We start from the raw sequence: 27,519 nt of genomic DNA on the forward strand, positions 1-27,519 counted from the left end.
TGATGGCACGGTCTGATACGGTTGTCGATGATTTCTGTTCTACCAGGGCGGTGTCATGTTTCAGATTCTGCAAACGTTGACATTCATAGTCTGGTGAGGACGTTAGGTTCTTTAGGTGAACGCAGCCCACAGATGAGGATGAGAGATTTGAATTGATCGGCTGTGATACGGTTCAACTCGACATCCGCTCATCGCTTGTTCACTGCTGGTGCATACGCTACGGAATCCTCCTCAGCGTGCTTCGAAAGTTGGAAGCACTGTTTTATAACTTGCCGTGCACCTTCACACCACACTGATGCTTCGCAGTGGAGGAGACGGACCTTAGCTGCATCGTCCAGTGTAGCACCGTCCTTCAGGAAAAGATCTTCATATTTCTAAAATCATCGGTCGAACACACAGCCATTCTCGAGGTTCACGGATATTGGACGCCAAATATTCGATGATGAACTTGGGACTGCTCGCTGGCCGGACCGGTGCTTTTTCATTGTTGAAACGTTCCATCATGGCCATGAGAAGAGCATTTTGTTCCGTCATCTGCTGGTTCTGTTGGAGAATACGCTTGAGGACCCCTTGATTCTCAGCACTGTTTAAAGTTTTGCCTTCCGCAGGTGGAGCCATTCTTCCGATCCTCGCGGTTCCAAGGTGGATTCTTCAATTCTCCTCGCCAAATTGGCACATCCGAAACACTTTCGGAAAAACGAAATAAACTAGATGGACTATGACTAGGATCTTTATTCACGAATGAACATGATGGTTTGAAGGGTGAAATACATCGCCTCACTTGTCACCGCAGGCGCGGCTACTTCGATGGATGCCATGACCGGTTGCTCGTGGTAACAGGCCAATGAAACAATTTGTAACTTGTCTCGCGCAAGGTTAGTCACCTTGGTCTCCAGTACATTCAATTCCGCATTAAGCCCTGCCCTGTATATATAGAGTTCCAGGCGAAGTGAAAATCCCATGCAAAACAACCTAGGTCTAACTTGGTGAAGGTGATTATGTTCGGAATAAATATCTTAGCATTTTTTTAATTCATAACGATAATTTTTTTTATTGGAAGCATTTGTAGAAAAAATCGATCATGTTAACGTAAATAAAACCAGTCTTACCGCCCGAAAAACCGACGAAATATGCTGCTATAAAGGTGGAAAAAGAAAAAGAGCTAAGATTTAAATAGAGCACTGTAGACCTGTATATGTAGTTTTATATGAGAACGGTTAGTACTATTGGGAAGGATATTCTCAGATGGACAATAATGGACAATATACAAAATACATTGACGTATTTTTCAATAAAGTTAAGATAAAAGTGGTATAGTCTGAAAGTAACGTGTTGATATGAAATTATAACATGAAAAATGATAATAGATTAATTGATGTCTTCTTGTTAATTAAATGGATTTTCTAGAAAATGGAATGTTTTAAAATATACTGTAAGAACTAAAAACGTTTTCTAAAAAAATTAAAATGAAATCAGGTCGAACAGTATATTTTGGGTGAGTCAACATTCATCTCAAAACTAGTAATTAGTTTTTTCAACGACGTAACCCATCAAACATTTGATTAGAAAAGTGACTCTTTTAAACGCTATTTAGTGAGTATCGAAGAAATAAATGTTTGACTAGACAATACATAAGAAAAATGTTTGCTGGGTACTGGTCATCAGATCATGGTAATGTTAATAGTTTTTTTAGTTTTTATTGATTACATTAAATGCATCTTATTAGGAATGTAGCACGTCCTGTTTCGGTTTCATTCACATAAAATGCCATGCACTTATAGTCGATTTCAATATCACGTTTTGGTTTGATCTTTGCGAGGATACGGTTGACATTAGTTTTGTACGGTTTGCTGGTCTTTCGTTATGAAGGGTGGCGTCATCAACGTCTGTCACTTAAAATTAGTTAAGTGAATCGATTCTGAAAAAAAAAACAACGGAAATAAATTAACGTAACATTGTTACGAAGCAAACTTCTGGTTGGTTACGGCGTTACTCACCCTTACCCGACAATGCCAACAAAGAATGCCACGATCGTTGCCAAGATACCTGTTTTTACCGAAAATGACACCAGGGCACCGGCGTTGTTTTTACTGTCATCTGTTTTGCGGTGGAAAATTCAAACAGTTTAGATTTTACTATAAAACGAATGAACTTTTCCATTAAATGAACAGACGAAACGTTCGACGGATGAGAAGGTTCTGTAAATAGTAATGAACAAATTTCCGAAGGATGAATTATGCGCATGGCCGATCACCGATAACGTTATCTTACGGGTTGCAATTGTCGGGCATGCTGACAACTCCGGTGCGAGCAGTAGTGAATCACGCTGCATTCCAAGTTTGCACGACAAACGTAACACAATAAAGCGAACCGATTTAAATGGTTCCGGAAATCATTTTATTCCGGCATACAATGAACGGTATTTAATGTTTTGCTTCGATACGTTCCACCACCTTTTTTATAACCATGTGAAATTAACATATACACACATCTGTTTTAGTCTCAATGGCTTGAATTAAATTCTTCTTTATTTAATGATTAAACTACAGTTACCTTATCTACTTAATGAATAAACATTCATCTCCTATAGAAATCCTAATCTTGTTATGCATTCTGTTAAAGAAAAAATGGTCTCCTTAGCTTTACATCCTATTTTGTCTATCACATGCAGCTGGTTTTCAATAGGCACGATATCAGTTAACTAATGTACACAGATTTGACAGACATTGTTTTAAACCTGAACAACTTTAATACATCGGTTAGTAACCGTCCTGAGTGATGTCTTTCCTGCAGATTCCGAAGCACAATAGTTATACAATTGTTATAAAAAATACTTTGCCTAGAATAAATCGACAAACTTCCTCTAAAGGCACGTTCTGAATAAATACAACTAAAAAAATAAAACCATTCTGGTTAACATTAAAATTAAACGAACGAATCGATTTGATATTTTGACACAAAAAATTGTTTCTTGTTTCTCATTTGTTTTTCGACATGTAAGTGTGCCTTTCCCATAACTCCTAGTGCTTGGAAAGTGTTGCTGTTATTTTTACGCACAGATTACCTAATACCGTACGGGTGGTGCATGCAGATTTGCTTGAGTTGGCAATTTGTACAATCATCGGTGAATCTTGCTGTCAAGTCACAGCAAGTCACTCGCGCAGTTTTCGAAACTGTCATGATAAAATTTAATGGTAAAAGTAGGTTTGTACATTGAAATAAATAGGCAAAAAAGTGTGGTGATTTGGACAGTAATTAAAAGTTAGAGGAGGAGTGATTCAAACACACACAGAAATACGAACGTTGTACATTTAGTTGATTGTGGTGATAAAGATGGACACAGAACAGTAGAAATCGAGGTGGTGTTGGTGGTAGTGTGAGTTTCAACAAACTGATAGCTTTTATCATTTTATTCGATCGAACCTGTCGTTAGCCGGTCGCCATACTTGTGCATCAGATCCATTACCGCTCCGTTGGACCAACCGAATCCCTTTTGAATCTCGTATTCACCGCCACCGCCATGACCGCCAAGTTCCTCTGCGTTATACTGAAAGGAAAGAAAGGGGAAAAGGATTTAGTTAACACCCAGATTACTGGGACGATCGATCCTACCTTCTCAAACATGGCACTGGTTTCGTTGTACGCAATGTAGTTGCTTCGTACCCAACGCTGGGCCCATTTGAAGGCTAGATCTTTCGCATCCTGACTGTCCATTCCATCCAAGCCCATAATCAGCATGTGCTGCATCGGTGGCCAAACATTTGGGAAGTCCCACTGTTCGTTTGTGTTGGAAAGCGTATTTGGGACACCTCCTGGGTATTGGTCTAGGTTAAGCCGCTCGATATAGGCAAGAACTTTCTTAGGCAAAGTAGTGTCTTCTTTGTCATAGCATCCCGTCCACAGTGGCGATAGATTGGTGGGAACGAAGTAGTCCCGATGTTTTTTGTTGATCAGATCGTAATCCTGCCAGATGCCCTCCTTTTCGTTCCACAGAACTACCTGTATGGCTTTCTTAATTTCATCCGCTTTCGCTTCGTACGTGGTTGCTTTTTGGAGGTCATTTTTTAGTTTGTAGAATTCTGAAATAATTTTTGCGTTCCAGTAGAGAATGGCGTTCAACTCTACGGCGATGATTGATCGGCACTTGAGGTCCGTTAGGGTTCCAGCATTCGTCCCATCCTTGATGAACCATCGGCTGCTAAAGTCCATCCCACTTTCGGCAGCCGCCTTAAGTTCACAGTAGAAATCCTGCTTGTCTTCTTCTTTTTCGAACACTGCAGCGCTGAGCACATCTTCGCGGTAGGACTCCGGACGAGGTCCGAGTGATTTGTAGCCATAGGCTGCCAGATGGTGCCCGTTAACCTCTACGATGTAGTTGTTCATGAAAAATTCGAATTCGCGTTCCAACGTTTCAACGGAATTTGCTGCAAATGTGGTGTCGTTGGTTGCGTCAACATAGGCTTTGACCATACCACACAACAGCGGTGGTTGCGATCGCATGCTATAGTAGATTCGACCACCATTCGGAATAAAACCGTACCGCTGAATGATGGACAAGAAATTCTCCAACATACCACGTGTCGTCTGTACATGAAAAGAAAAAAAAGCCAAGTTGTTTACTCATACCCAAAAACAAAAACACTGAGTTTAATTACATGGGTCATTTCCGACAGTAGCAAGCCTTTCACAATCCAGAACGAATCCCAATAGTAGAACTCTCTGAATCGTCCTCCTGGAACAATCACCGGATGCTTAACGGGAATGATGGAATACTGTTCCGAGTTGATCTGTTCGAACGAATGCCAATTAGTGAAAACATATTCATTTCGTCAGCAGCGGCGAAAACTTACCTCGACGTCGTCGATCATTTTGCGTCCCAACTCGTGCCAAATTTGATTTAGACTACTAGCAAATTGACGCAACTCTTCGTCTTTAATGCCTTGAAGAAAGGCCGGACTTTCTTTCCAATCATCCGGAATCCAATTTTCGAACTCCGCCCCGGGCTTGTCGAACATCTCCTCCACCCAGGCTTGCACCTCCTGTTTGCTCGGTTCGTTCTGCTTCTGATCCATGAAATCCTTGAACGAGGCCAGCGTATCGTTGGGCGATTTTCGCATCTTCATGTCGACAAAAGTTTTCGAATCAGGGTAGATACCCTTCATCTGCACCGTATGCAGCAGGTTGCCATGGCAGTAGATTTCGCTGTAAAAAGGAAAGTGGAAAAACAACGTAAGCTTAGCGTCGCGTCAAATTGAGTAGCGTCAAAACGCGGAAAAATTCTAGTTTTCTAAAAGAATATTGTTCCCAACCATTGTAGTTTCATTTTAGACTGTAAAAAAACTTAATTGCAGGACAACCCAGAAACACAGCCTACTCAATCTTCATTCACTAAGCCACTGCAACCGGGCGAATAAAATCACATTCTTGAACGCGTCGTAGGTAACCATTGGCTACTTGATTACGTGAGTACTCACCGATTACATACCCGTCCCTTTTCACCTTAGTTAGCGACCGCTATATACTTAGCTACTGGATATAGTAGACGGCAAGAGTAATTGAGCGAATAAAATTGCAAATGCGCGAATTCGTATCAAAGTTAAGTTGTCAGCACCCTCCATGCTTTGCAGAGGGTACTGCGACGATTGCCATAGGGGCTACAGGGGTTGTGTTGTAGGATTATTTTTATTTTTTTCAGCAATTACCTAAATAAATATAAAATATGTGAGCTGGGTATTTTTCGAAGTTATCGCCTAAAATGAATAAAAAAGGTTTTACCCAAATTTACCACGTCGGTGAAAAAATTCTTAGGCTAGTCGGATAAACTATGTTCTACCTTAAAGAGAATTTTCAAAATATGATTTGTCATTTTTTTTTAGCCAAAAAAAATCGATTTTCTTGAACATCCAACTACTTCGAAGATTCGAATCTCAGGAACCAAACAAATAGCATCGCAGAGCAAATATTTTTTTAAAGAAAATTTAAATAAATTTTCTCAAAAATTCAGAAATTTTCCACAATGGTGGGCAACTCCAAAGAAAAGCTAGATAAACTATGTTCTACCTCATTTTCAGTAATTTTCAACCTCAAAATTTCCAGTCTTACACGTTTTTTTCTTTTTACAAATTCTTTGGTGAAATTTTTTACATTATCATAAAATTCGATTTCCTAGAAAATTGAAAAAAAAACTTTTTTAGGTATTCCAGGAAAGCTGAAACGCGGAACTATGCTCTTGTAAAAAATAATAGAATTCCGGCACATTTCGGTCCAAACCAAAGTTGTAGCAAAAAGCCCTATTGCGACATTACCCTACAATGCGCCTTCTTTTGATTTAGAGACGGAAATTCATCGGAATTCATCATAACAAACATACATTGAATACGATTTTTTTAAAATAAGTCGAAATAGAATACGCTTGATTAAGTAAACTTATAAATATGAACAGCTTTCTTAGGGTGTTCACTGTACCCCACACGTCCCTAGTAGTCTAGACTGTAGGGAGCCAAAATTGGAAACTTCCTTGCATGGGACGAGTGGACTGCTTGTCGGAAACTGCTGGCGTCAGCAAGTCTGGTCTTGCCATTACCATAGTATATATATACACTATACAGTGTGTTCGTGGGAAGGTAAATATCTGATTGAACGGAACAGGCTTTAGTAGTATATCTATTGCAGTTTGGTCAGCAAAAGTTTTAACATTAGAATCGTAGAATTGTTGAAAATTTAAGTAGAAACCTTGAAAGAAGAGATGTTGATTATGTAAAGTGATGTATAAAGTAATAACGATTTAAGTAAAAACTAAAAAAAAATTGAGTGTTTACATGAATATGCAAAATTTACCAATAAAATAATTTAGCTTTACTGTAGAGGTAGACCTTATTGAAACTGATTTTTGTCGCCCTTTGCTATCAAATTTTAAATAAAATCTAAAATCAAAAAATTTGTCAAAAAGATTAGCGGTCCAGTAATACAAAAGAATGGTTTTGCATAAAAACTTAACTTTTTCTGTGGTATCCAACACGCGTAGTGAAGGCAACGCTGATTTCAATCAGTCAAAAGCAAAACCTTGGGATTAGACGTCGTTCAAAGACTTGACCATGCTTCATTGTCAGACCTCGCGACCAGCTGTTAGAGTACCGGGCAACTACGGGGCTCGTAAAACCATCCTACTGATCTCTATCTAACAGCACAACCGAGATCCGAACATATGACGACTGGCTTGTTAAACCAGCGTATAATTTTGGTACTGACTAATAAGAATATCTTACGATTCCTCTTGCACGTTAAGCCTCTCTGTTCCTGGTGCCGGTGGAGTTGTTATTAAGAACTATTTTCGTCGCACTGTCGTACGGCATCCTTACAAATTTACAATGCATTCGGCATCTTAAGGAGGAAGCTCCGAGAATAGGGCTTATTACAAATTCTATCAAAACGACGTATATGGTGGCTGGTAGAGAGCGTGGTAGCCTTTCGGGTGTTAGAACTGCAGTGGTAATAGATGGAGATATTTTAGAAGTTGTCCAAGAATTTGTTTACCTTGGTACGTTAGTGACATGTGACAACGATGTGTGTCGTGATTCGTGAAGTAAAAAGGCGTATAGCGGCTGCCAGCAGGGCCTTCTATGGATTACGTAGCCAGCTAAGGTACCGTAGCCTGCAACTCCGTACAAAACTCGCGCTCTATGAGACGCTAATTCTCCCGGTGGTACTCTACCGCCACGAAGTGAAAACGTCAAAAGAGAGCGACCGACGAGCCCTTGGCGTTTTTGAGCGCAAGATCCTGCAATCAATTCTTGGCGGCAATTTAGACGAAGGAGTATGGCATCAGACCCTGTTCGAGTGTCACTTAGCGTACAAGGATTGGCTGCAGTCTCCAACATATTTTAAAGATGTGAAGCGGAAAGTTTTTTTGTGGTGATCGCTGCTCACTGCTCACTATAGTAAGGAAGTGCCATCCGGCGTTCCGGCATCAGGGTAGGCTTTGAATAGCTTCCTGAAGGAATTTTATACTGCAACCGGAAGGGGAAAGAAAGTTGGCAGATATCTTTAAGCATATGAAATTGTCGAAGTGCACTAAGAAATATTAAAACTGGCACCACTATCTACACCCGTGACCTAAAAAGAAACATTTGCCTTTGGTCACGGTCACGGCCGTCAATGAGCTTTTAGAAGCAACGCGGTTGTTCCGTCCTACTTTGGTCAGATTTGACAGCCTGCCATTAAGGAACAAATACCATAGAGTGGTACGTCGCCAATGATGTGCAAGTGGTTCCCATGGAGAAGGGCTCTACCACCAAGCCAGAGCTGCACTCAGTCGAAAAATACTGTGCCATTGTTTAGGTTCTACTATGACCTAAAGAAGACGCAAAAAATCGTTGGTAGCGACAGCGCCGTAGCGTGCGGTTGGCCAAACTGATCCCCGCCAAGGGTGCTAGCTCTTGGGGCCCCAAAAAGGGTCTACATTTCAGTAAACCATTAGCAACGCATTAAAAAACTGCATTAATTTTAGCGATTTTTCATGCCACGTCATTAGTTGATTTGCATGCAGCAGCGTCAAACACCTACGCTCGCAGATTTGTTCGTACTGCCAGCTTCACCCCAAAGCAAAGAAGTTGGACACAGTGAAGCACTTTGTATCCCAAGCAACATTTTTGTTGTATAATAGCTTATTAAACTATTGTACAGTTAATTGCCGTTACAACAAAAATGTTACCTGGGACTCGCTGAACAGATCCAATCTGGCATTTACAACATCCTCTTACGCAAGAAAGGCGCATGCGTTGAAGGGAAGCCTGGTTCCGGCCGCCCGAAGTGCTGCGTGACTCTAACGTGCAGCAAAAGCTTATAAAATGAAGACCGAGAGCAAGTTGGTCTCATAGTGCCGCGCCTTGAGCCGGGAGTTAAGAGTAACCGGCTAAACAGTGAAAAAATACTTGACCAAAATGGACATTTTTTTACGGAAGCGTTAGTCGAGGCTGGCTGTGTCTGAGTAGCAGAAAATCGCCCTGAGAACGGCTGAAGGTGCTGGTAAAAAAAATTATCCGGTGAAGCACGATGTCGCAGTCATGATAAGCGACGGAAATTACTTGACGCTGGATGGCAACGAGTGGCAGAGGACTGAGTACTTTACGTCCCCCAGCAAGAAGGCAAACGATGACCTCAACTACATATATCTTTCGCGCCAACTTCCCAAAGAAGATCCTTCTGTGGCTGACGATCAGCGAGGAGAGAATGTTCAAGCCGCTGTCCTTTTATTCGGTGTTTACGGCGTACGAGGAGATACGAAGGTACAGTACGAAGTATCTACCGGAAGTTGACCCCTTCATCAAGAAGTATTGCGCAAAGCATGTGGCCTTTTGACCGGACCTGGTCATGGTCCATCATGCCAATAGATCAGAAGATAAATGAGATGAACCGGCTGAAGATGAACACTGCACCGTGGATCACGAACTCTTCCAACGTCCCCAACTGCGACCAATAGAATAGTTTCGGGCGAAGCCCAAACGGAAAAATGATAAACTTGGAAGGAACACTGATTTGCGAAACGAGGGGGCGCCAAATTGGATTTTCGCCAAGGGCGCAACAATGTCACGCTGTGGCTCTGGGTAGCAAGAGGTAGTTTAAATCAAATTGGCGTTTTACGGCGAGCAACATGGACGGTAGCAGCAGAATTTGATGGCAGGAGTTAAACGAAAGATCTGGTTCGATCATCCGGGAGCATAACTGATTTTTATGTATTTTATCCTTAAACTTAAAACTTACTGAACTTAAAATTAGATTATAGATCAGATCTCAGACATTTTTCAACATTAATACAACACTACAACATTAGTTATGATCTTAAGTCAGCAAATTACAGGACAACTGTTGGATACCTGGAATAGAAAAATTAACATTTTCATCGACTTTTTTTGAATATTTATCAATTTTTTATCAATAAAATTTAGAATATCAGCAAATTTCCATTTGTAACTGATGTCTTAGTACAGACAGACATTCTGTGAAAATCCAGTGATCAATTGGCTTCCAGCTTCAAAGGCTGAACTCCTCAAAAAAGTACAAAATTTGATATAATTCTTGAGTACATGTGATATTTATGATTTATATATCATACAGTTCAATTTGTGACATTATGAAATTAGTCGAAACAACTAGAATACAATATTTATTTCCTAACAGCCGAACTTAATCTTTGAAAGAATAATAGTAGTAACGATTACGACAATCCTCATAGTAGCATATGCTTCATTAATACAGTTTTTTCATCCTTTTTTGTATGCCAAAAGCGCTTTGGGTCTTTTGTGGCCGGCTCCGATTGCTTTTCAACCTTATCTGGTTACAAGGACACGCCCGGTGCAATTGTTACTCGCTAATATACTGAGCCATCGAAATTTGTACAATCAGGATGGACCCAATAAAGTTCATCCGCATCCGTTGAATAATAAAAAATAACCAACAAAAATACATGATGCAATAACCGGAACATCTCCTCCTTGCAATCCAAAAACAAAATCACTGCAAAAAGCAACCAGATGGCAAAATAATATTTTTCTTTGCCGGCAGTATTTTCGAAAAACATACATTCGAGATCGGGCAATTAACACGGTTGTGCTCTTTAATGAATCAGTATCAGTTTTGCACTTCTGGTGCTAAACATGTCAGGAAAGTTCCAGTGTGGAAAATTACTTTTATTTTGATAGCACTGTGGACCGAAAAAAAAACTTCCATTTTCGGAAGCCATAAATTATTCCATGTAGAGAAATTAACACCATATTCTGCAATGGTCCTCAATTATACGGAGATGGTTGCCTTTGGATACTGAACACGCTCGGGTGAATTGGACTGACGCAATAACTGCTATAAATGGATCAAATGTATCTATTTTTGACAATTTGTGTGATTCACTGCTCTGGTGAGATTTTTATAAATAGATTACTGTGATGAGATTAAATTAGTGGTCAATCATTAATATATTAGCGCGGATTGTCGGATGAATCTTTTTGATTTACCTTATTTACAGTTACCAAGTCGTAAAAAGCAATCTTGCCTTTGGAATATTAAATCATTCACAGACCGGCTTCTTAATTTGTGTTAAGATATCATCGCTTAAACTTTACCAGAAAACTAATCAATAAAACCGAGGGGTTTTTTGTCTAACCAGGATAACCATGCAGACGGAATTTCCTGTAATGATTCATTTTAATCCAAAGCGCGACTGTTTCCTGATGAGAGAAGCTCTAAATACCGGCAAGTGATCCGTCTAGATGACCTATCAAATTCAATCATCAATATGCCGGTGAGCAAGTTAGCCGGTAAGCGACAAGCTACCGCATTCTAAGAAAAGTCAGCTCACGAAAATATCTCGTGACCAGCGGATCTACAATTACCGGCAATACTGATGCCGATCACGATTCGAGTTGCTTCGCAACTTCATCCTGCCAGCTTATCGTCGCTGATGACGCACTCGTCGAATGATGGTGGCGGACTTTCCGCATATTTTTAAGAACTGCAGCACGCGAAACCAGGCCCCTCTCTCTTTCTCGTTTCAAACGGTGAAGGTAGCTGTGCAGAACTACCGGTTCATCATCTATAAATGCAAAGTTGCAGCGGGGGCTTGGCACTCTCACGGAGTCGACTATGTATAGGAGCAGGTGTTGATCGAGATGCTGAAAATCAGAAAGAAAAAAAACCGGCTTACCTTGGACAGCTATACGGGAGCTCCCCCTGAAGTCGATTGTCAGTGACGTGGTATGTTTGTATCACAACGGCACCGTGCAGCACGTGAACCAATGCGGCCAGCATCAGCAGCGTTCGGCTCAGCGAAATTCGAACAAGCATTTCGTGAGACATTTTTCCCCAATGTTGCACACAAACACTTTAAACTTAAAACCTTATCACAGTCAACGTGAATATTGAAACTGTTCGTTCTTCACTGCTTTGCTTTGACTAGCTTCACTAACTATCTAACTAACTATTAAGTATCCTTAAACTAGGTCTTCTTATCTTCACCCCTCTTGTTAAGGTGACGATTATTTTCTGCTAAGGTTTAATTATCGCACAAGGATGACTAGATTAGATAGAATACCAGGTACAGGTGGATTGTCGTGAGAGGGAACAGCGCACTTTTGATTTCAGCCGTGGATTCCGTGAGGAGCGTTCGATCGGTTTCGAACTGCACTGTTGGATTTCTGATCTGTGAACGTCAATTTTATACTTGCACATGGTTAAGCAACGAACGACGTGACGGCACTAGTTAAAGGCATCTATACTTAACCGGGGGGAAACTCCGGTGAGCGGGTCGCTCCCATCAGTAGCTTGCTTGTTTTGGCTTATTACTACCAACATGTTATGAATAATATTTCACTCGATCGATGATCGATTATGAAAGTTGACTATTTCGGTGGAAGTAAGAGTTCTATAGGCTACGGTGCGTTTGTTCAAAACATTTTTTCCCGGGAAAAAACGGCACTCATTGGATGCATTTTTAGTAAAGATTCCATTAATGTAAAATAGACAATATTTATAGCGAAATAGGATTGGCACGAGTTTCATGTCACGGTTGCTCGGTGCAGCTGATGGTCGTAAAAGTTATAGTTATGATGCTATCGACGGATTGATTCATCGAACTGGACCTGTTGAATATGAAACTTGTTTCATCTTGCACTAAACGATGTTCGATGTTATGAGTGAATCACTGGATAAAGACATTTTAAGAAAATAGTGTGGTTTCAACCTATTTATAAGTGAAAATATTTAAAAGCGTAAAATATTTTTTGTTTACATTTGGCGCTTACGCTATTTTTACATGATTGTGTGAAATGCTAAAATTGTTTTCCCTAAATCGAAGAGCAGCATGCCAAAACAAAATAGTTAGGCGCTCGGTAGGTTAAATTTTACGACGTTAGTAAAAGGTAAGAACGAAAACGTTGAAGACTGTTTAAGAATAAGAAAACTTAAACTATTAAAAATAGCATCCAGAGAGCAAACATGGGGAAACTACAATTTGACAATTAAAGATCAATTGAAGGTGAAATGTATTCCAACCTAATGTTCCTCTGAATTCCGAATTTGGTCGGACTTTGATCACCATTTCCATCGGATTCGATATTAGTTTTGTTGATTTAATCCCATATTAGCAAGAAAAAGGCATATTGGTAAAAAAAATAAAATTATCCTAATCAGGTTTTTGTGAAAAACTGGAATATTTGACTTTAAGCGGCATCTTTTCAAAGACTTTGTGCCTCTTGAACTTTTCTGCCAAATCATCGTCGTTTTTATCCTGGCATAACTTTGTCGTTGATGTCGTAATCTTCGCCAATATCAATGTCACTTAATGTTAATAACATTAATTTATACCTGTTTCAAATATCATGGTTGAACTACGAAATTCCTTAATTTCCAGGCTAAGCTTAGAACGCAAAATGTATGTTAATATTGTTACCAGAAAAAAAGAGGAAACGACAATGTAGCTGGATGAGTTCTTTCTACGTTTTATCCTTTCTTGTCTTTTCAAAGTCAAATGATCCGCCGGAATTCCAATGATGGGAACAATCAACATTAACCTTTTTGAGAGTTTTTTCTAGTTTGTTAAGACCCCACTCCGAGCAGTTTATTAGGTCCATTATGCGCATCTATTTGATGCAAATTTTATAAAGTTTCAGGCTCTACTAGTTTTGAACATTCTCAAATTGGGTTTCAATCAACCTGTAAAGGTTTGGGTTGATTTGATTGCAATTTGACTTTGCACAGATTAATTAAAATTCTTGTGGAAATTGCTATGATCAGTAATTTACTCAGAGAGGCACTGTAGCCGTAAGGTTGCCAACTTTGCTTTGACAAGCGAGTGGTTGTGGGTTCGAAACTTAGTAGAAACAGGCCGATTCAAACGATATCACACGTCTTTAGCATGGGTTTATTCTCATGTTCGGTTGCATTCTTTTTTCGTACTGAATTCTGCATTACCAACAATGGAAAGCTTCTTACCAGATCAGCAACAAGGATGGTAATGGCTCGAGTCCAAAGTAGAGTTATAGCTAGTTTCCACAACTCCTGACTCTAGGAGCAAGATTGATATTGAACAGTAATAAACATGAACAGAAAGAAATGAAAACATCGACACTCAAACACGCAGTTCAGTTACTCAATAGCAATACTGCAAAGAACGAAGTGCGGAATACAGAAAAACTTGGACAATATTACAATACTTCAAAATAATGGTCGCAGTGATAATGTTCATACATAAAAAATCATATCATGCTGTACAATTGTGCTCAACAGCTACAGGAAGATTTCTTAATCAGACTAATAAACGGCTGCATAATGCGTACAGTTGATATCTTGCGCATCTGCAGGCATAAAATAGCCCCTACAATGCACCGTAGTCCAAGAGGGCGAAAAGTGGAACTTTTTTCCTAGCATCTTTTGTTTTCATTTTATCATTTATGGTCTCCAGTACCTTTGTTCGTATGAATATCCCCCTTAATCTAAAACTGTCAAAAGTTAGTCATCGCTTACTATAATGAAAATAAAAAAATAACTTTTTTGTGTTAGGAAATATAGACATAGTATCTTTGGCAAAGAAGTAAATATTGTAAAAACAAGCAACTTTGCTTAAGAAACAAAATTTTTATCTTTATAGAGTGCTGAATTATAGCGCATATTCTTTAAAATTTATTTAAAAATTTGTTTTTCATGCTTAGCTTTTCTCAGTTACATTTTACAAGAAAACAATGTTTCAGGCAATTATCGAAGCTTTCAAAATACACGTTTTTGCAGAAGACCACAAATCTCTGGGACTTTTACTTTCTAAGCTATCATATATTCAAGCTTTAAAGTTCTTTAGCTTCACGAGCCTATGGGGTAAAATGGGGCAAGTTGATTTATGAAATCAGCACTTCATCTTAAAGCTTAAGTCGAGTCCTACAAACCTGTATGAGTTCCGCTTGTCCCCAACCACCTAAATGAGAGTACGGCAAGCATACGTTTTATGTGTTCCGCGTTCGCTAAAGGCTCGATACACGTCCTTTTTTGTGTTAGTAGATTGACACATGATTTCTTCGGTAAAGTTATGGAAAATATAAAGGTAAACAGCTTTGCTAAAGAAATGACATTTCTATCTGCATTTTCCTTGGAAATTCTTTAAAAATTAGTTTTTCATACTTAGCTTATGGTGGTTGCATTTCACAGGAATATATGGTTATATGCGATTATTGAAAGACTCAAAATACACGGTTTTGTAGAAGATTGCTCTAGGACCTTTCCTTACAAAGTTATCGCTTATTTAAGCTTTTTTTCCCTAACTTCACGAGCCAAAAGCGATAACTTTGTAAGGAAAGGTCCTAGAGATTTGCAATATTCTACAAAAACGTGTATTTTGAGTCCTTAAATAATCGCCTAGAAGCATATATTCCTGTAAAATGCAATCAACATGAAATATGAAAAACTAATTTTTAAAGAATTTCCTAGGAAAATGCTCTATAGCTCTGCACTCGATAGGGATAGAAATATCATTTCTTTAGCAAAGTTGTTTGCTTTTATATTTTCCATAGCTTCGCCGAAGAAACCATGTGTCTATCTACTAACACAAAAAAGGACATGTATCGAGTCTTTAGCGAACGCGGAACAATGAAATCGTGCCGTACTCTCATTTGGGTGGTTGGGAACAAGCGGAACCCATACAAGTTTGTAGTACTCGACTTAAGCTTTAAGATGAAGCGCTGATTTCATAAATCCACTTGCCCCATTTTACCCCATAGGCTCGTGAAGCTACGGAAATTTAAAAGTTGAATTTAGAAAGTAAAAGTCTCGGAGATTTGCGGTCTTCTGCAAAAACGTATATTTTGAAAGCTTCGATAATTGCCTGGAACATTGTATTCTTGTAAAATGCAACTGAGAAAAGCTAAGCATGAAAAACCAATTTTTAAATAGGTTTTAAAGAATATGCGCTATAGTTCATAAAGATAGATAAAGATAGAAATTTTATTTCTTAAGCAAAGTTGCTTGTTTTTACAATATTTACAACTTTGCCAAAAAACTATGTCTATATTTCCTAACATAAAAAAGTTATTTTTTTATTTTCATTATAGTAAGCGATGACTAACTTTTGACAGTTTTAGATTAGGGGGATATTCATACGAACAAAAGTTCAGGAGACCGTAAATGATAAAATGAAAGCAAAAGATACTAGCAAAAAAGTTCCACTTTTCGTCCTTTTGGACTACTGTGCAATGCCGCCACAATGTCAATGTGGCTGCAAATTCGACATCTTAGCGCTACAGTAAGTGTGCTGGAAGGGCTCAACGGTTCGTACGTTCAGCGATGGAAATACCAACTATCGGAGCATCGGCAACATGAGCTGGGTACAGTTTTCTTGGGCAGTGATGGGTGAGATGCATAAACGGATGATTGGGTGATGGTCAATCGATCCTCAAATGTGCAGGTTGAGAATTAAGAACCGGTTCTTCAACATAACACAAAACTCATCCCGAAAGTACCGATAACAAGAAGGAAAAAATCTACACGTAGTTGGAGCGTGAATACGACCACTGTCCAAAACATGGCATCAAGATCGTCTTTGGGCATTTTACCCCTCAGGTCGACCAGGAAGAGGAATACAAACTAGTGATTGGAGAATTCAGCTCAACCCAACTGACCAACGAAATGGGCCTAAGACTTTCTTCCAGCATAAACTCCTAGAGAGGTCAATAAATCAGACAGAAATACGGATCGACCACGTTTTGATCGACTTTTGGCACTTCTCCGACTTCAATGATATTAGATCCTATCAAAGCGCTAATATTGACTCGGACAACCACTACCATACCAAGATGTGTTCAAAACTCTGTTGCGAACGACATTCGGCATTGGAGATATCCTCAGTTAAATCTCTAGCGGTTGATGCAGCCTGGCGTCGTGACCGTAAGCTGCGCCCCCGGAAGAGAACGAACTGGACGGAGTTCCACTGGCGGACTGTGGGCATACCTCGAAAACAGCCATCAACAGTGTTGCAGAGAGCATCATCGAGCACGTGGCACAGAATCAGCGGAACGACTGGTATGATGACTAATGTAGGAGATAAGATAGATGGTAGGTAGGTAGGTAGAAAGATGCGTAATGCCACTCGCGGGAGCGCGAGAAGACAAAGACAGAAGAAGATGCAGTGACCCCAAATCTTCCGGGAAAAGCGCTGCTAGGAAGAGTAGGAATAAGAGCCACTTCATCGTTTTCGGGAAATGTGAAAGTTCTTCCAAAAACTGAAAGCATTCCACAAACGCTTTGTGCTTTGTGCCGCGAGCCGAAATGTGTCAGGATGAGTATCTTGACGGACGATCATGAGGTGACCGAACACTGGATAACCCAACACACATTTTAGTTGAATAACGGCTTATCAAGCGCTTATTACCCGGTAATTAGCTATACAACGGTTGAATAAGCTATTAATAAAAAAAGAAGTTTGTTGGGAATACACTAAATTGCTCCCAAAGCGGAGAACGTGGTGACGGAGAAAGCATTTTATTCTTCAGTATCAATGCTTAGACTGTGACCTAGACATAATAGCAGAACTAAAGGATAACATAAATTTTTGTTTTTTTTCTTAAGTTTTAGAATTTGAGACTATGAACTGGTACCACAGGAGTGGATAGTTGGGGTTATCTGCCCGATCTACAAGAAAGGCGACAAGCTGAACTTGGTCAACTATCGTGCGATCACCGTTCTTAATAACACCTACAATATGTCCCAAATCATTTTTTCCCCACTATCACCAACTGCGAACAGATTTGTGGGAATTTATCATACAGGCTTCGTTAAGGGTTGTCAACGGCAGATCTTCCAACAAGGTCATGAGTACAGAGTTCCCACGCACCGTTGACCGTTGACTTCAAAGCTGCATATGATATTATCGTCCGAAAAGAGCTATGGAAAATCATGGACGAGAACGGCTTTCCCGGGAAGCTGATTGGACTGATGCAATCTACGATGAATGATCAACAGTCCTATGTTCGGATTTTGGGTGGATTGTCGAGTTCATTCGTAACACACAGAGGGCCTCGTTAAGGTGGTGGTCTCTTATGCCTACTGTTCAACATAGCGCTACAAAGTGTTATGTGCCGAGCGGATATTAAGATGCAGGGCACGATCCGCAGCGACTCTAGTCATTTCGTCTGCTTTGTCAATGACATGGGTATTATTGGTAGAACATTTAAGGCGGTACAGAACAAAACACTAGACTAAGGCGGTAGCAGAGAGTTGGAGAAATAATATTCAGCGAATAGGAGGCATTTTTTCGAGTTTTTTCGACATAAAGGATCGATAAAGAGAGAGTCGATTTCTCTGGAATCCGTCGAGATAAAACCGAACCGATTTTTTGAGCATAATAAAGCTACTTCAATGCAAAGTCCGATGGCAGGTTAATTTATTCTAGGTTAATTGATGTGAAATTCCTTCTGCTAAAAGAGCCGGATATTTATGATTCAAAATTTAAGCTTTTTTCATAGTTTCACCTCTAAGTCTACGAGGAACATTGTATAACGAAAACACGAGCATACGAGTGGTAGTATAATATGTTGCTTAAAGGCAAGCGAACGAAGTGAGAAGACAGGACGTTACAGTCGATCGAAAATTATAGTGTTATTGATAATTCGTAGTTCACAATAGTGTTTGGCACTCAAAATCAATTCCACCTGGACAAACTGCCAATAAACGTTACTGGCTAGGCTAGTACGCGCGTTTGGGGGAGTGTTTTCGTGGAAATTCTTAGGGCAGATTTGTGAAAGGATCATTCATGGATTCTTCAGTACGAAAATTGCCAAAATTCACAACTTGTGCGGAATTGTTAGGCAACAAAAACACATATTTCGTACCCTGTATGACTTTTTCCTTTTTACAAGTAAAAAATCGTGGAAATAAAAAATCGCACAAAAACAGGTTTGACTGTAACTACATTTCAAATCAGTTTTTCTTTTTGACGATAAAAGAAAAATTTGATTGTTAGCTACTGAGAATACAGAAATAAAAATGAAGCTAGTAAATGCAGTTTTAATATTGTTGTCGCATAAGAAGTGTAAAAAGAGGTGTAAAAGCATGCTAAAATAAATCACATTTAAGCTGCAACGTTACAAAAAATGACATCTTTCAAAGCAATGGGAATTCCCAGAACATTAGTGCACACTACAAAGTAGGTGTGTCGTGGGTTTTCCCAGGGGATCAGCAATTTTTTTTGTTCGAACGACATGTAAAAAATACCCCCATTGCTGTCAACCTTGGAGGGAACTTTCAGTTGGCTAATTTATTTCGCTGGATTATTTATAGCGTTTCATTTGCGGTTGGTTATATATAATAGTGCGCTGCTGCTAACTTTCGTATGCAGCAGCAGCAAATATCCAGATCTGGGGATTTCTTACCGGTTCGTAACGATGCGGTCGGTATCACCCAATGTGCTGCTGTATTGAATTGTTCAGCAAAAGAGAAGAACAAGAAGAAACGGGAAGGAAAATATTAGTTAATAACATGTAACAATAGAATTTTTAGCTACCAAATATGTGGATGAATGTGCTCGATCATGCTGGTGAATGAACATATGGGATTTATATAAATGGTAAACGGCTGATTAGCACAGATTAAAGAGAGATTTCACTGATCTTGTATATATAAAAAACATAAATATGTTTTGAATTTTGAATTACAAATGTTGGTAATAGTTGTCTCCAATTATTTACAGCTGACGTAGATTGAAATGGAACAGAATTTCTCACGGAATACACGGCTGATTAAACACAATATGCTCATCATTCGCATGAATGCGTAGAATTTATATGAGAATTATTTGGTTTGTTCGATGGTTTTCATTTTATCACTTTCACATAATTATTTTGCGGTAACTGTGACACGTTCCGTAATGACATCTAACAAGTGTACAACATTTAATTTTCATCTGCAATCAGTGTAAATGGCGGTGATAACACAACGATCTGTATCACCAGCAGCGCTAGATTTCGCTCTTCATAAATAGCAACAAACGCTCGTCATCGGCGACTTCCGCTGTAATCATCCTCTATCACACACACGAACTTCATACACACGAGCTTAATAGAAATCCACCGCGTTAAATTGTTCTATTGTATCCCTTAATGAATTGACTAATTATTTCGTATCACTAACTACCAACGACGACCGAGATCCGAGCCCGGTGTCGAATATTCTAATCAACACACTCGCAAACGAAAACACCTACACGATAGAGCAGTATACTAGATCCAACACCCGCACTCAGCACCGAACCGGCGTGATCCTTTCTGCCACACGTATGGCAGGTGAGTGAATTTGGCGAAAATTATACGCTCAACTTTTATAAAGAGGAAACGACACCCTCTTGCCTTGCGGTCGATCGGTGCGGCGCAACTGTTTCTCGCGCTTTGTCAGCGCCGCGCCGCTCGGCTCGGAGGGTGGCTCGCCGCGGAGTGTCGCGCCAAAGGGTGATAAACTCGCGCGCGGATGATAAAGTTTCGCTGAACGGCGTCGTCGGTGCGCGACGGTAGCTAGAATGGATGCTTTATCGGGGAAATAACTTTTGGCGTGCTGCTCCATCACCCGTTGCATCGAATTCTCGAATCGGCCTTCTTCGAGTCAGCTGAAAATTTACATACCCGTTCACCGTGGCCATGGACTGTGTCGTTTCCACACCCCCAGAGTGACATTTTCTTTATTCGGTCGAGCCTCAATTTTCGAAATGCTTTATGGAAAACGAAAATTCAAAGTAGCTTATGAACGTGGATTGATCCGGAAGGACCTTCTCCGATGCGGGTGAAAATTTACATTTATTCACAATGAACGAATATGCTAGTTTCATAGTAAATGATAGTTTGTCATTTTTAATAACGCCTAGTTTATGAAATTTGCAAATTTAAAAATTTAAATTTTGTAAAACTGAACTAAAAAGTTGACAAAAAAGTTGTAGAGCTCTCGCTGTTTTGTGTGCGGCATCCAAGCTATTCGAATATGTAGTTTTAGGACCAGTCTTCTACTATCGTAAACAATTCATTGACGATTCTCAACGTTGATTGCTGCCACGACACATCTCCTTTCATTTAATACTTATGCCACGGATAACAAGGTGCCTCCAAACACGGATGCAATCTACACCGATTTCTCTGATACTTTTGATAAATTGAGTCGCGAAATTGCGAATGCCAAACACGAAAGGATGGGACTTGGTTGCACCTTACTACTATGGCTGAAGTCCTGTTTGGCTGATCGACGTCTAATAGTTGAAATCGGAGAATCAATATCCAGTACGTTTATTGGTACGTCCGCTGTTCCACAAGGCAGCCCTTTTGGCCCACTCATCTGCGTGCTATTTATTAACAATGTGAACTTTTTGCTACGAGGACTCTGGTTTTTCTTTACTGAAGCCCTCAAGATTTATTTCGAGGTCAAAAAAGTCGAAGATGCCATGTTCCTGCACCAACAACTGGAGAGTTGGTGAAAAGAAAACGGAATGCTGCTCAATACTAGCAAGCGCTCAATTGTATCGTTCATGGGAAAGAAACGGTCGATCCTTCCTGGCTATCATCTCGGCCGGTGGTGAACCGACTGAAAGAGGATCCTGCATCAAGGACCAGGAAGTCCTCCTTGACTCGCAGATTACCTAAAATTATATCGCTGCTAGAGTAATCTTGGCCTGATTATAAGATTGGCGAAAGGTTTCACAGATGCATATTGTTGGTAGAATTTATATTGCGCGCTAGTTTGTACGACGCTGTAATATTGCTCGGTTTGACGATGGCCAGGACTGATAGGCCATGGCTCCTCAACCACATTAATTAGCTAGTTAGTGTTCAACCCCAAGCTTTTTATAGCAGAATGTTCCTCCAAGTGCCGTTGTGAGACACAAATTATGGAGTAAAACGAATCAATGTCGTCGGGCTTCTACAAGTTTGCAACTTAGTATCGGTTGGGTTTAGTGATGGAAAATCAATGATTTGATCAAATCTGTGAGTAGAAGAAGAAGAAAAAGAAGAAACTAGACGCTAAAAGCTGTTTTAATTTCAGTTCTCAGCCATTCTCAAAAAATCAGATCACGGTACCCAAATGGAGGTTTGCAAAAAATTTAACTCGCAGCAAAATAGGATATGGTATTCTGCCAGGGGTTCGTGAACGAAAAAAGGTTAGGAACTACTGGTTTGGGATGTGTTGATTTCTAAGCAATTCATTCAAGTTGATTTCTACTTAAATAGGCACTTTTGATAAGAAATTTTCTACATAGATTGAAGTTAGTCGCGCGGCACCAATTTTCTATTCTGTAAGCATTTTTTACGCTGTGTTTACATGTGGCGTATGATTTGAAAGGTCACAAACACTGAAAATAAGATATATGAAACGGCTATTTCGTGTGTCTTAAATGCACCTTGAACGCTTAGAAGCAGCTGAATCGACAGTAACTGATTCGTTCAAACAGCAATGCCCGGCCACCGGTTACTTTACTAATCAAAACTATTTGAATAGCCGAGGCAGGGAAGTTCTACTACACCTGCCATATTCACCAGACTTGACGCCGTCCAACTACCACTTATTTCAATACATGTAAGTTCACTTCGCGCTTTTAACCAATTCCAAAACCCTGTCTTTAAGAATTGACGTTTCCTTAATGACGGACTCCGCAGCCGGTTATTAGAGTTCATGACAATAGCGGGGCTAATGCACCGATCTTGTAGATTCCAAGCAGCACCGCCCAGTCACGATTCGAACGTACGAAGATTGGCTGGACTAAAACAGTTCGTGTAACCGGAAAGACAAATTCAATTTAGTTTGAAGTTGAAGTCCAAATTCTAGCTTAATTTCAAATCAACACGGCTGCGAAGTCTATCGATAAAGAAGGGCCAAGTCGTAAAGAAGTTTATACTCAAGGCTTTACTTTTCAGAACTAATTTAAAGTTAAACTGTAGGTCCAAATTATTCCAAATTCAATTCTAATTTCATGTCTAGTGTCAAGTCCTATTTTTATAGTTCTTACAAGAAATTCAACATCTAGTCCAATTCCAAGTACATTTTTAAGTCCAATTTCTAGTTGATTTTTACTTTAACATTACTTCAATAATAAATTCAAGCAAATTCAAGTAGGTATAATTTCAAGTGAAATCTCATGTTAAATTACAATTCCGATTTCATGATCAATTTGAAATTTAGTTTCAAATATAATTCCAAGTTCAACTTGAAGTCCAATTGCACATTCATTTAGAATTCAATTTCAAATCTATTTTAATACCAATTTCAAGAAAATTTTAAGTCAAACTCTGATATCAAGTCTGATTTTAGTCCTATTTAAATCAGAATTGAAATTAAATTATTTGTAGTCCAATTTAAGGTCCGATTACATTTCGTAAAATCGCTAAAAAAACTATGACAGAAGAAAGCAGAACTTTTTGATGACCGCTATAAAACTGCCTTCCGACCAAGTGGTCTACTCTTCAGGGTTTTATAACCTCTTTAAGAATCATGTTATGAGCTGCGGTAGTCGTATCACGCTCTGGTAAAAAGCTAAGTCTGTCAAACAGGTTTGTTAACTTGAAAATATAAGTCCATGAGCAGAAAAGTTTAAGTTTTACTAACATATCATCCTGATCGATTGGGTTTATAGCGACCATAATAAAATATTCCATACAATATCGCGGAAAAGCCACCTTCTTAGAGTCCCACGCGAAAATTATTAGCGTGGTTTTTTTCTGCGTCGCACACACACATTTGCATTTTAGCAATTTGACGTCCCTGTTTACCTCTAACTTAACTAGGGGTGTACAAGGGTGTTGTTTGGCATATCTTCAATGTTTTGTTGAGTACAGCATAATTCATGTTCAAATATGAATTTGCGTAGAACTCGTAAAATTGTTGCAAAGTACAATAAATAATAAATTTTCAGCAGTCTCCGTAGTTGTGTAGCATATGCGCATTAAATTTTATCATGTATATTGATATGATTGGCGGGTAAAATCAACGCACCATCGAAATTGTACAATTTCCGAAAACAGACTGTTTTAACAAAATAAATATATTCAATTAGTCAGTTTAAATTTCTATCAAAATCATTTTAGTGGCTTCATGTTATAACATGAAAACTGATTGATAACAACTGTCTTTCTGCAACATACTGTACTTTTATGAATTTTCGCTTGCGGGCTAAAAATAATACTAAAATACGACAAAATTATAACATCAAAAATGATCTCGTTGTTGCACTCAATTATTCTTAGCAATAGCAGCATTAAATCTGATTGATCAGAGTGTTTTCGTTTTGATAGCTCTATAAAACTAACAGATTAATTGCGGTTTGACAAGCAACCGCAATAAGCTCAATTGGAACGCCATATAGTATTGCTAGGCCCGGCCCCACTTAAGGCAGATGTGTGCCGTGCTCTTCAAAAAATATTAATTCTCAGCGTTTTACTAGCAAAGCACAGAAGTATAATTGATTAGCTCTCTCTCTCTCGCTCGCTCTTTCTCTCAGTCGGATGTTACCTTCTCCGACAAGCGACGAGTTTGTCTGCTTTTACAGTGCTTTACTGATTTGCTCTGTCTCCGATTGAGCATCAGTTTGGTTTCATCTTTCTTTTTCTGTCGGAGTTTCGTTTCAGCCCATGTTCCATGTTCCTATATTCTCTTTGGGATACGGAGCCAATAGTCTCGTGTGTCCAGTGTGCGAAGAAAATTGCTCTGCTTGTAGTTATGCTCCTTCTGCGCAAGATGAGTGGTCGTAAGATAGTATTCAGGCATCAGTCGGAAGGAGAGCAAACGGTTGAACAGAAACGAAACCAGATTGCTCTGCCGCTGTACGAATAAGACGAGCAAATTCAAGCCTGGATGTGGTGCAGCCAACTAGTTTTATGATGGTAGTATAAGTAACCACAATAAATTTTTATAGCTAGTTATAAGTAGTTTTTGACTTGTATCATCTTGGTATTGCGCAGTGTTGAAAAATTCATAGCAGTAAAAGACTCAATGAGATTTCAAGCACAAGAAATTTCAACTTTGATCAGAAGCGCCGAACTCACATATGAATTTCTTTCGCTATTATATGCGATGTCTCTGTTGCTATGTGATGTAAACCAAATTCAGCTGTGAGCATTTTGCTTACTTCTTCCGCAGCTGGCATTTCATACAACGAACCAGAGAGAATTAACCGCCAGAGAAAACATCAGCTGCGTAAAAAGCTAGCACACATTCATGAATGAAGATGGCAAACAAATTGGCAGAATTTACATTTTTCCTTCGCGGGAATCGACATTTTCTTAACTAGAAAGTAAAAAGCCTAATAAGAATTAGATAAACATGTAGTTTAAATGTGTGTTTTAGTTTAACTTTACGATTTATTTAGAGATTCATTCTCTTACGCTCAGTCACAGCATAGGCATTCTCTCGTGCGATACGTACACGAGAGAATGCCTATGCTATTCAACAACGAATTTGTATGTATAGGTGTATAGCTCCGCGTAGCAGTTGAAGCAAAGCAGAATATGATCAAGCGGGAGGAAATATGTGTGAGTTTTGTGCTTCTTGCTATGAAAACAGAAAAACTCACGCGTGAGTTTTTTCTGCATAGGATCAAGTTGACATGATTCACAGTTGATTTTGATTTTTGATGAGTTTTGAGATTTCGAGCTTTTAACATCACTGGTATTGCGCAATACCATGATAAAACCAGAGGTAATGATTAATACCACAATAAAAACTTTATAAAATTTGAACCCAACGGCTTAAAATTATTACTTGGGGTACTATTTCAAGGTCAATTCCAAGTCTAAGTTAGCTTCGAGGTACGATGCTGGTCTAACAAGCCATTCGTCGTGTGTGCTAATCTCGGTACGGCTGTGCTGATACATAGAGTCAGTAGGATTGTTGTAAGTAGCCCTATAATTATCTTGTACTCTAATAGCCGGCTGCGAAATGTGTCCATAAAGAAGGGACAAGTCTTAGAAAGACGTTTTAGCTCCAGCTCAAGACTTGGCTTTTTTCCCAAGTCTAATTAAATTGCAATTTAACCCCTCTAAGGTCTACATCATTTTTAGCACCGCAAAATTCACTAAAATGGCCATAACTTTTTTATTTTTCAATATTTTTTCACCAAATTTGGGAATTTTGCCGAAAATATTTTCTATTTTCATAATACCTATAGATAATGGCCATATGCCATATGGTCCCGGAGTTATTGCGGAGTTCCTTGGGGGACCGAGATATGGCTTTTTTAGATATAGTTGCCAAATATCTAAAATTTGTTTGAAATCTGTTGAGTTTTGAAAACATATCATCGACTGTGGATATATCAGTTACTTTGCCGCAGTTATGAGCCATGGTGCGCGCCATCCGGATCCGGGGGGACACCATAAATCCGGAACCGGTTCCCATAAAGGGACATTTCAGCAACAGTAAACTATGTCGTGTCGCATATCAAAAAACATCAGCATTCGATAAAATAGCGATTGGTGATCATCTCATGTCTTTCAGAGGCCATATGGCCGATTCCAGGTCCGGGAAAAGTTCCTCCGAAATCCGTTCCGTGCTTGAATCAGAAAAGAAACCCTCCCCGGACCCGGAACCGGTCATGGATTTAATATGGAAAAAGCTTTCTTCTGTTATTTAATTTCAGCTTTCATATTCTACTAAGACGCTTCAAAAACTTCAGTACAATTTGAGTCTAATTTTAAGTGCTCGCTGTGTATTAAGTCTAATTTCATATCCCATTTTAGGTTTGATTTCAAGTCCAATTTCAACTTTGATTTTAGGTCAAATCATATCCGGAAGTTCGCAATTTTCAGCCTAATCAACCGTTATCTTTGGTTAAAAATAAAAATAGATTCGCCGTCCTACGATTACTTGATTTTTCCAATACAAAACATGCTTCTGAAATACCAGGTCCCCCCCTCTGTTTGTGTCTGGGCATGCTCGTGGTTATATGTTCTTCATAAGGGTGTCACAAGAAATATACAATAAATTTTCAAACGATGTCGGAGGCTATCCTATCAGTTAAATTTAGGGTACTTTGTTAAAAGTTTAAGTGTATCTGTGTGGTAAATGCAGAGCTAATTCAATCGTTATCGTTTATTGCAAGTGCAGTATAACATCAGGTTTCGTTACCTATATTGAACGTACTGTCAAGGCTATGAGTTGATGTTTGCAGGTACTAACTGCAGCTACTGTAGGTTGTTTGCGATAACAATGGCACTGCACATACAATGAATTTTAATAAACGAGTTTCTTAATAATGGGGTTAAAAATGTATTATCATAATTTAATCAACCAAAATGTCATTATACATTGAAACGAATTGTGTTCATTGCAATGTCCCCAAGTTCTGACGGTTCAGCTAATTTTGCACTTTTTCTTGCTACGTCCCGTCTCGCAAACACCGTTCCTATTTCAATTATCTGCGCTCCATCCCGCTGCTGTGCAGTAGGGTAGCCAGTTTGGATGCATCTACAACGACCGCAGCAGACCGCTGGGGTGGTTGGTGGGATTTTTTTCAGTTCAAACATTTTT

At 39.3% G+C, this 27,519-nt stretch overlaps 1 protein-coding gene across 8 annotated transcripts in view; it reads right to left on the minus strand.

Moving 5' to 3' along the window:
- Nucleotides 1-1,694: 1,694 nt before the first annotated feature.
- LOC128738196 (trehalase) overlaps nt 1,695-27,519 on the minus strand; it is a 60,315-nt gene continuing 34,490 nt past the window's right edge. For 2 of the 8 annotated variants that reach the window (XM_053833141.1, XM_053833140.1), the window contains exons 2-8: nt 11,696-12,064; nt 4,851-5,202; nt 4,656-4,787; nt 3,613-4,584; nt 3,424-3,547; nt 1,998-2,097; nt 1,695-1,918 (exon numbers count right to left, since the gene is read on the minus strand). In XM_053833141.1, the coding sequence (XP_053689116.1) occupies nt 2,000-2,097; nt 3,424-3,547; nt 3,613-4,584; nt 4,656-4,787; nt 4,851-5,202; nt 11,696-11,847 (1,830 nt within the window). In that variant the 5' untranslated portion in view covers nt 11,848-12,064 and the 3' untranslated portion in view covers nt 1,695-1,918; nt 1,998-1,999. Of the gene's footprint in view, nt 1,919-1,997; nt 2,098-3,423; nt 3,548-3,612; nt 4,585-4,655; nt 4,788-4,850; nt 5,203-11,695; nt 12,065-19,397; nt 19,437-20,227; nt 20,345-27,519 lie in introns of those variants that run through there. The other 6 variants (XM_053833142.1, XM_053833143.1, XM_053833139.1 and 3 more) reach the window with 6 other exon arrangements.

The sequence above is a fragment of the Sabethes cyaneus genome, chromosome 2 (assembly GCF_943734655.1).
Source record: "Sabethes cyaneus chromosome 2, idSabCyanKW18_F2, whole genome shotgun sequence".
NCBI lineage: Eukaryota > Metazoa > Arthropoda > Insecta > Diptera > Culicidae > Sabethes > Sabethes cyaneus.